Source organism: Macrobrachium rosenbergii, chromosome 54, assembly GCF_040412425.1.
Source record: "Macrobrachium rosenbergii isolate ZJJX-2024 chromosome 54, ASM4041242v1, whole genome shotgun sequence".
Lineage (NCBI taxonomy): Eukaryota > Metazoa > Arthropoda > Malacostraca > Decapoda > Palaemonidae > Macrobrachium > Macrobrachium rosenbergii.
In genome coordinates this window covers 29,033,198-29,043,197 of record NC_089794.1, presented here as the reverse complement: position 1 = coordinate 29,043,197, position 10,000 = coordinate 29,033,198, and the positions used below count along the sequence as shown (strand labels likewise).

Here is a 10,000-nt window from a genome sequence, read left to right as displayed (position 1 = left end):
AAGGCCCTTTCATTCTTCATAGTAAATAGAGACCTGTGGTGAGAGAGGCTGGCCCGGGGCTGGACGACGGCAAGTCTAAAAGCGAAGTATGTTTTCCGTAGACTATCAGTGTTACACTCGTGGAAATATATATATACACAATACATTTGAAATAGCAAGAAGTGGGTGAAATAAGTCTGGAAGTGACTGGTATGAATAAATGGTCAGACCTCCATACGGAAGTTGTGTGTGTGAGAGAGAGAGAGAGAGAGAGAGAGAGAGAGAGAGAGAGAGAGAGAGAGAGAATTAGAAATGTATCTCCTTGTATTTCAAGATCCACGTCAAAAAAAAAACAACCTTGTTGCTGCCTTACGCAGATAAAAGCACATTAAGACATAATCTTATCGTTGTGATTTTAAAACCAACGATAAGATTAGGTCTAACCTGTAGTGCTTTCTGTAATCATAACATTAAATGAATTTTATCTCTCTCCAAACTAAATGAATCTTATCTCTCTCCAAACTAATTTAGCAGGCAAGTGTGTGTGTGTGTGTGTTTGTGTGTTTGTGTGAAGCAGATCGGTGGAAGGGAGACTACGCACTGACGCATTTGTAAGTATAAAATTTAATGTTGTAGTTAATGTATGGAAACAGTTATTAACAGGCTGATTTATGGTCAAATACAAATTTTCCCGTTATTTCTTATCTCTAACTTTGTCGTACGAGGTTGACAGCTCATATTCCATAGAACAATACACATATTTCTTGGTAACCTATCAGAAATAATCATTCTGAGAACTCTTTACACTTTGATTTTACCCCCCAAGGTCTGGAATTACATCCACTGCATTTTCTCACGGTTCTTCCGAACTGTCTTTCCTAGCTTATATATTTATTTGGGGGGGAGTGAGGGGTGGGGTGTTGTTGGTGGAGGATAATGCCTTATAAGAGTATTTGATTATCATCTCACTGGTAACCGTTCAACCTTCAGACATGGATACCATTTTCTAATAGTGATAACAGTGAAATATACAATCAGTAAAATATTCACAACTCCAATAGACAAAAAAGACACTGCAATCAAAACGATAGTAATGGTTAACAAAAGTATCTAATAAGTGGTGATCTGTGAAAGATAAAGCACGGGAAAGACACGAGTGTTCAAACCATACAGATTTAATAGTAAAGTTGCCATTCTTATTCTGGCAGTGCCTAAAATCTGAGACGATATAGAAACCAATCACAAGTAAACACTAGACATATCGAAGCCTGAGCTAGAATGGTATAAAATCCACAAAGATTTACACTTTTTTTCTTTTGTCTAAATAATTTACATACATCTGCCTGCCACAGATTCATTTTCTCTCGGAAATCAATGGGATATAAAAGGCTTCTGTTTAAAGGAAACTTTCTTTGATGATTCACTGTTAACATGAACGTACAAAAATTATTTCATTAGTATTTTGATTAAGATATAATCTTCCATGACACGAAGCACCATTCGCAGATATCTATAGGTAACTCTTAGACTATACAAGTAAAGGGAGTGCAAGAGAAGAAACTGGATGCTTTAAAGATGAAAATGCTCAGGCGGAAGTGTGGAGTAACAAAAATGGACAGGATCATAAATAACCACTAAAGTCGTAGACCTATAAAAGAAGGCCCAGGAAAGACTGCAGTGGTATGGTCATGTGATAAGAAGGGATGAGACATATGTAGGGAGGAGAGTGATGCAGATGGAGGTGCCTGGTGGGAGAGCGAGAGGAAGATCGAAGCGAAGGTGGTTGGATGTAGTTACAGAAGACCTTGAGAGATAAACAATTGTCAGGGGACGATGTTAGACCGAGCCAGGTAGAGGAAAGCTGTCAGTAACATCGACCCCACATAGAAGTGGGAAAAGATGCAGAGAAAGAAGAGACTATACAAAGCAGTTAACAATACCAGTGAGACCATTCTTTCGAAATATTGTGGCATAAATAATGGCTGAAACAGTCGTAAAGAAAGAGAATATGGCATACACATCCGACCGCAGATATCAACACATAGGCATCTGGCAACTCCTCCGGGAAATCCAATCTGCTTGCGTGAACATTTAATAAATTTAAATGAAAACAGCACTCTGGTGGCCTGAAAAAATGATCGGATGATTAAATTAATATCTAATAAATCATAATAATTAGTCCAAGCTTGCCAAAATAACAACTTTACATAATCGAACAGAAAAATAGTCTCATCAGAAAGCGGCATCTTGCAACTTCACGCATCCATCACTTGTAAGGCATGACACGGAATTCATGTCACTTCCTGGCAGAACGTAAGCTCGGTCACGCTTGGTTCTGATTGGTTCACGAACCGTACTCTGCGATAGAAATGCTGTAGAATTCTCTTCCTAGTTTAGTTATTTATTTTGTCGCTTTCTTAGAAAAATCCCGGTAGGCTTTCTCGATCACAAAAGCAGTTCAGACTTACCAAGGTGTGACGGTACACAAGATATTAGTGATTTTAAAGGAACAGGAGTGAATTAATAAGGTGCAACTTACGTTCTGGATTTAGGTGAGTTCACGTTTGGATTTATGTAGCCTATATCACCAGTGACTCCTTAAAGGACGGTAATTTAAGTGAGGATCAACAGAAGTTTAATTCCCGTGCACTGGCTGCACAACACACGGGCTAGACCTACCGTGTTATACAGCACGATAATTACGTTCTCTCTCTCTCTCTCTCTCTCTCTCTCTCTCTCTCTCTCTCTCCTATCTTTTGCCGGTAAAAACACAGTTTACAAACAGTTTTATATGAAAATTTTTCAGTAAAAATATACGAGTTTTGTGCAAGGTTTGTATTATACATTTTTTGTAGCGAAACCCCGCCCCCCGCCTCTCTCTCTCTCTCTCTCTCGTATTCCAACATTTTGAATAACAGTATTTATAAGTGAATAAATCATGAACAGTTTACGGAAACTTTTCAGTATCAATATACGAGATTTGTTTTGTATTTTTTGTAACGACTCTCTCTCTCTCTCTCTCTTGCAACAGTTCCTATGCTCTTTTGTTCATGCCTGGGACCGGCTTAAGTTTAAAGTCTCTCTTGGTAGGCCCAAGTCTCTTAATATTTGGTTATATATAGATCATATACTGTCTGCTACCTCAACAATAACAGCGCTATTAATTATGCAATTGCATTGTATTTATAGTGTAATATATAAAGTACATTATGTTTATCAGCATTTTGTTCTTCAAGATTTTGTGATAGCTGAACATGGAGTTCACTGCCGGGAAACTAGTCGTGTCACACACAGAAAAAATAGATATATGAACCAGCATTCCATTTTGTGCATTAGGACTATGAAAAAAATCTGTTTAGATTTCAGTATCCTTTTACAAAATATTAAAAAAGATCCTGTAATAAACTTTGGTCACAACTGATTAGTTAAAAAATATATGTAATAAGAAGACATAAGATAATTATCAAAATATTATAAGTTTTCCTATATAAAGCATATATGTACGCAAAACATACACACACATATATATATACATTATATATATATATATATATATATATATATATATATATATATATATATATATATACAGTGTATATATATATACATATATTTATATATGCAGGTAAAAATATCCATTTCAGTTCAAACCCACCACAAAGAAATCTCACTCCTTCCAGGCACAACCTCCACCATGAGCTCCCAAGAGCTCCCTACGAAATTTGAGGAGCTGAGCGAGGAAGAGCTCTCCAAGATGACGATTCGCAGGGCCACTGGGGAGAAGCGGCTCGTCAGGTGTACCCCAGGGGGAATTCTGCTTCCTTATGCGTTAGTATTGAAATTTTGTTTTGTAGAGACCAAATCTTTAGAACCTGTTTTTGACAGCAACTGACCTTACGGAGTTCCAACCACTTTTACGTTTAGTGGAATATAAGGGAATGGAATATAAAATTTAGGCCAGGCCAGGCGCTGGGACCTTTGAGGTCATTCAGCGCTGAAAAGAATATTGAGAGTAAAGAAGGTTTTAAAGCTGTAACAGGAGCGAAATCTCGCAGTTGCACTATGAAACAATCACTAGGAGAGGGTGGAAAGTAAGATGGACGAAAGAGAATATGAATGGAAGTATAGTAAAAGGAATGAAGGGGGCTGCAGCTATGGGCCGAACCTAAAATAATGCCTAAAGTGCACTGTTTATGTGTTAGTAATTAGGTTTGTAGCAGGCAGACGGGAAGGGCAACTGGACTGGTCCCACAGACCTCAGACTACTTTTGACAGCCAAATAACCATATAAAGCTCAGGCCACTTTCATGTACAGTATTAGTAATTAGGTTTGTGGCAGGCAGATGGGAAGTGCAACTTGATTGATCTGATAGGCCTAAGGCTACTTTTATTTAATAGGTTTGGATTGTAACAGGCACTTGAGACAGACTAAGCTAATTTATCTTATAGAGGTCAGGTCACTTTGTGTGTCAGTAATTAGGTTTTCTGTTGGTAACTGGGACGGACACCCGAAAAAAAGTGTCAATACCTAAATTTGCGGTAGGTTTCTGGTAGGCAGATGGGACGGGCAGCCATCTGTGCCTTTACAGAGCTCTGGCCAATTACTGCGTCAGTAACTACTCTTGTGGCAGGCAGAAGGAGCTTTCAACCAAATGATATCCTAGTAGTCACGTCACTTCTTGAATCATTAATTAAGACTGGTTTATTTGGTGAAAGCTTTCCAGTGAAAGACACTGCCATTTTGCTTGTACCACAGAAGTGATTGCACATTATGAACATTATTTTTTATATGACCTACTACGATTATCCTCACGATAACTGCTGATGATTCTACCATCATCATCAATCATCATCATCATCATAAACCTGCTATTACCACTATTACTTTGAAGATCAACACCATAATTATGCAGATGATTCTACCATCACCATGATGGCTGCTATTACCACCATTGCTTTGAAGATCAAGACCATACTCATGCACATGATTCTACCATCATCATGATGGCTGCTGTTACCACCATTTCTTTGAAGGTCCACACCATTATTATGCAGATGATTCTACCATCATCAAGATGGCTGCTGTTACCACCATTACTTTGAAGATCAACACCATAATTATGTAGATGATTCTACCATCATCATGATGGCTGCTATTACTACTATTACTTTGAAGATCAACAACATAATTATGCAGATGATTCTGCCATCATAATGGTTGCTATTACCACCATTACTTTGAAGATCAACATCATAATTATGCAGATGATTCTTCCATCACAATGGTTGCTATTACCACCATTACTTTGAAGACCAACTCCATAATTATGCTGATGATTCTGATATCATAATGGCTGCTATTACCACCATTACTTTGAAGATCAGCACCATACTCATGCAGATGATTCTACCATCATCGTGATGGTTGCTATTACCACTACTACTTTGAAGATCAACAACATAATTACATATTTGATTCTACCATCATCATGATGGCTGCTATTACCACTACTACTTTGAAGATCAACAACATAATTACATATTTGATTCTACCATCATCATGATGGCTGCTATTACCACGGTTATCTTGAAGATCAACACCATAGTTACTACTCCCAATATTACCATCACCTTCATTATAACTCCTGCCACCACTACTGTACTACTACTACTACTATTACTGCCACTACTCCTCCTCTCGTCCGCAGATTCGTCAAACTCGCGAGGGGTTTCCACGACTTCCAGTTCCGGAGCGGCGACGTGGTCGTCTCGACGTTCCCGAAGAGCGGGACCGTGTGGATGGGCGAGATCCTGTGGGCCATGACCCATTTCGACCGCCTCGCCGCCATGGACACCTCCGCCATCAATGGCAGGTCTTACTTCTTCGATCTGGTGAGGGGTCTGTTGTTTTTCTTGTTTGTTTGTTTGTTTGTTTATTTATTTTTTTTTATCACTGATAGATTGACTGACTGGTTTATTTATCTATTTATATTCTCTTGATGATGTATGTATATGATTCATGATTCTCGTGGATGTGTGTTTGAATTATTTGAATTTTTTTTTTTCATTCGTAGAATTTGTCTTTTATAGTCGATTCTTAGTAATATGTAGTCGTTAATGGTTAACATACATACATACATACATGCAAACAATATGTTTATACATATATATATATATATATATATATATATATATATATATACATATATGTGTATGTATGTATGTATATATACATATTCCAGAAATTCAGGTAATGGCAACAGCTTTGACCTGAAGAAGCCTCTCGTTTCCTTGTGTTTGCTTAAGCAGTTTTGACCTCGAATTTTAGTTTTTTTTAACCTGTGAGTCTACACTACAGTAAAACATGTCATAAGAACACGTCGGCGACTTATCGCATACACATCACCAACAAGTTGAAAACAAGTCAACGACCGTAAGTGGAGAACGGATCTTCGGCAAATGCTGAATAATCTCATGAAGCACTGGTTAGGACAACCGTTAAGTCGTCAACTTGTATTCAACATGTTTGTGAAATGTATGCAACAAGTTGCCGACATGTTCATGACATTTTTCCTACAACTTGGACGCAACCTTATTCTATAATTCAGAAATCCTCTTAAAATCCCACTAACTGAATAAATCCACGAAATCCCCCTAGAAAGTGAAATCCTCCCTTTCCCAAATCCCCAGGATTTCTTACACCCTTCAAGCAGCAGCGACTACTCGCCCCTAATCGCGGCATTCCAGGAGAAGTGCCCGGGAGGTCAGGTCGACGAGGGCATCATGTTGCAGTTGGCCAACGCAGATGAGGGCCGCAGGGTCATTAAGACTCATCTGCAGTTCAGCTTCTTCAATGACAGTTTGCTCTCCAAGAGTAAGGTAACTGCCATTTAACTGCTTGAAAGGGTACTGAAGCATAGGAGCTTTTCAATTTATTATATATGATTTTGGAGAGCAGTTTGCATATGGATGTTTAATAATCCGATTTTCAGCACTAATATCACGAGGAAAGAAGTGCTATTCAATGTTTCTGCAATTTTACATTAGCATGTGCGTTATATTTTGGGCCATCCCAGAGATTAACTGATTTCTGCAAGCTGACAAAACGTATCATTTATTTTTTGTCATAAATAATTTCAGCAAATGAAAAGGGGAGGATGATGATGATGATGATGATGGATGTCACTTTATCTTGATGATAATAATAATAATAATAATAATAATAATAATAATAATAATAATACTAATAATAATAATAATAATAATAAGGCACCCATGCAATAAGTTAATTGCACTTCATACATGTAGAGTACATGGAATGTCATCTCAACGATGCCAGTGCAGTATTTCCCTCGCACCTACTGAATGATACAACCTTGCACCCTCTGCATGTAGTGCATCCTGCACGCAATATCAAAAACACCTACTGATACTTCCCTTAAACCTCCTACAGGTAGTCTACGTTGCTCGCAATCCCAAAGATGCGTGCGTTTCTCTCCACTACTTCTTGAGTCAGAAGCTGGACACAGTCGTCGAGGGTGGGTTCCCAGCCACTGCTGAGACTTTCATGAAAAACGGCATGACCTTCGCACCCTACTGGGGTCACCTGCAACAAGCGTGGAAACTGAAGGATCACCCTAATGTCCATTTTGTTTTCTACGAAGACTTGAAGGCTGACGTCATGGCGGAGCTGGGAAAACTGAACGGGTTCCTCGGGTTGGATCTTAAGGAAGATCAGCTGGAAAAGTAATGTATTCATTTTTAAAGTTTTCTGTGCTTTGGAAATCTTCATATCTGTTATTAACCTGTTAGAATATTTCTTGTCAAACTTGCTATCCGCTAATTTATTAATTTTATTTATTTACCTGTTCGTTTATCTGTTTCATTAATTTTTCCATGCCTCAAGTTCTGCTTCTCATTCACTTACAGTAACCAACATTTTCGCACCAACATCCCAAGCCACGAACATAATTACGATATTCTATCATATTTTACTCATCTCTCCATCTACGTCTCCATCTATTTACCTATTCCATTCATTTACCTACGCCTCTTTTCCTCCCCCTCATCCGCAGAGTCGCTGAAGCGACAAGCTTCGAAAACATGCGAAAGAGGGATCTGGAAAAGCCCCTCACCAAGATGGAGGGGAGTTTCTTCCGCAAAGGAGTCGTCGGGGACTGGAAAAACTTGGCAACTCCAGAACTCGATGCACAGATGGACCGGTGGATCGCGGAAAACTCCAAAGATATGGGCATTCAATTTAGATACTCGTAGGTTTTCCAGGCTGGATTCCGTGCCTTGTTCGATGTTGGTGATCGAGAAAGATTGGCAGCTTCATATTTTCAGGCCCAGTTGAACTAGGGAGAACTCCATGAATATGGGCAATTGGTTTATCCCATAACAGGAATTTCTTAATGGGCAGGGCCTGATTAGGTAGGAACAAGGGCTTTTGCAGACCGGAACAAATTGATCAGGATAAAACTGGATTGATAGCAGAATACCAGTGTTTGAAAAAAGATATTTCCTCACTCTTTATAAATGTAATGTTTAAAATTCCATTTTATTCTTGACTCCTAAACCATTTGAATTTAAAGGTTACTAGATCATGTGTGGTTAATAACGTGTCTAGAGCTCAACGGCAAAATAAAATCCTTTTCTTTTTACTTATTCTTTTTCTTTTCCTAAAAAGTTGATGACTGGAAAACCAGTACTTGTTATCTGGTATTACGACTGATTATTTCCTCTACAGTAATTTCACTTCCAGGTTTCCCCTTCTTATCAACCAATTATCCGGTCCCTCTCACTCCAGACTGGCTCAGACGGGGAATACTGTGATTTGGAAAGTTCTTCTTCTCTTCAAGTTAAAATACCTTACAAATGGGTCTTTCCGACTTTCTCCTCTTTAACGGGACGCCACAAACGTTCTGTTACTCTGTTTTCACCTGGAATGACGCCCCTACGTCACTCAGCCGGGCTCCTACTGGCTCTGTTCTATCCATTCCAAGTTCAAAACCTCTGTATGGTTTCAGCAAAACATGGTAACAATCAGTGAGGAACGCATAAGATGCTCCCAAAATCTCGCTAATATTTCATGTTCCTAAGAAAAGCAACGTCAGCAGGATGTTGAATCACTTGCATAAGCCACATAAACAGCACGTTTGACCCTTACAGAAACCACATGAGCTGCATGTTATACCATTTTCAGAAGCCACATAAGCAGTATGTTCAACCATTTTCAGAATCCCCATCAGCAGCATTTTAAACTATTTCCAGAATCTTCATAAGCATCATGTTGAACCACTTGCAGAAACCACATAAGCAGTATGATGAACCACTTACAGAAACCACATAAGCTGCATTATGAACCATTTCCAGAAACACAGAAATGTGGAGATATGCCAAATAGGTAAAGGGAATGTATTTAAGTGAAAGAATGTATCAGGGTGTTTTTAGATGGTTTGGTTCTGTGGAGAAACTGGAGGGCTAATTAATTCGGAAGTGCTAGGGGGGAAGGAGAAGTAGAGAGTGTTGGACAAATGGTGTTGAAGAGATGAGTGCAAGTTGGAGGTATGGAGAGCAGTTTGTGTATAGGGGTAAATGCCCCCTCTCATGAGCTTTCTGTGAAGTTGTATGCAATGACTGAAGTTGAGCAAATTTTCTGCACAGGAGTTTCATCCACGAAACAGCAATTAAAGTGCATATATATATATATATATATATATATATATATATATATATTATACATATATATACATATGCATATACATACATGTACATAATATATACATACATACATACATATATATATATATATATATATATATATATATATATATATATATATATATATATGTGTGTGTGTGTGTGTGTGTGTGTGTGTGTACAGTATGTCTCAAGACAATATAATCATTAGGAAAATCCCTTCGATGACTCATAAAGATCAATAAAACACATTTACAAGGACATAATTCATCCTAATAATAATCATTAACAAAACCCATCATTAAACAAACGGATTTAC

The 10,000-nt window shown here is 38.2% G+C and overlaps 2 protein-coding genes across 3 annotated transcripts in view; one reads left to right on the top strand and one right to left on the bottom strand.

The window, feature by feature from the left end:
* Positions 1–2,661, bottom strand: part of LOC136834927 (sulfotransferase 1A3-like) — a 10,586-nt gene extending 7,925 nt beyond the window's left edge. Inside the window, exon 1 of the mRNA XM_067097766.1 lies at positions 2,519–2,661. The gene's annotated coding sequence lies outside the window, so the exon portion shown is untranslated. The remainder of the gene's footprint in view (positions 1–2,518) is intronic.
* On the top strand, positions 485–8,642 carry LOC136834925 (sulfotransferase 1E1-like). 2 transcript variants are annotated; one of them, XM_067097764.1, is made up of 6 exons: positions 485–590; positions 3,660–3,807; positions 5,688–5,871; positions 6,670–6,858; positions 7,433–7,725; positions 8,055–8,642. In XM_067097764.1, exons 2-6 carry the CDS (start codon positions 3,674–3,676, stop codon positions 8,251–8,253), a joined length of 999 nt encoding a protein of 332 aa, XP_066953865.1. In that variant the 5' UTR covers positions 485–590; positions 3,660–3,673; the 3' UTR covers positions 8,254–8,642. The 2 variants fall into 2 exon arrangements, with proteins under 2 accessions (XP_066953865.1, XP_066953864.1); XM_067097763.1 differs by lacking the exon at positions 485–590 and adding an exon at positions 2,280–2,531.
* Positions 8,643–10,000: the final 1,358 nt, after the last annotated feature.

Bases quoted from the DNA above. Each gene is read 5' to 3' on its own strand.
- LOC136834925 (XM_067097764.1), top strand. From the start codon at position 3,674: ATGAGCTCCCAAGAGCTCCCTACGAAATTTGAGGAGCTGAGCGAGGAA. The intron at 3,808-5,687 runs GTTAGTATTGAA...TCTCGTCCGCAG, and splicing joins GGAATTCTGCTTCCTTATGC to ATTCGTCAAACTCGCGAGGG. The intron at 5,872-6,669 runs GTGAGGGGTCTG...CCAAATCCCCAG, and splicing joins GGTCTTACTTCTTCGATCTG to GATTTCTTACACCCTTCAAG.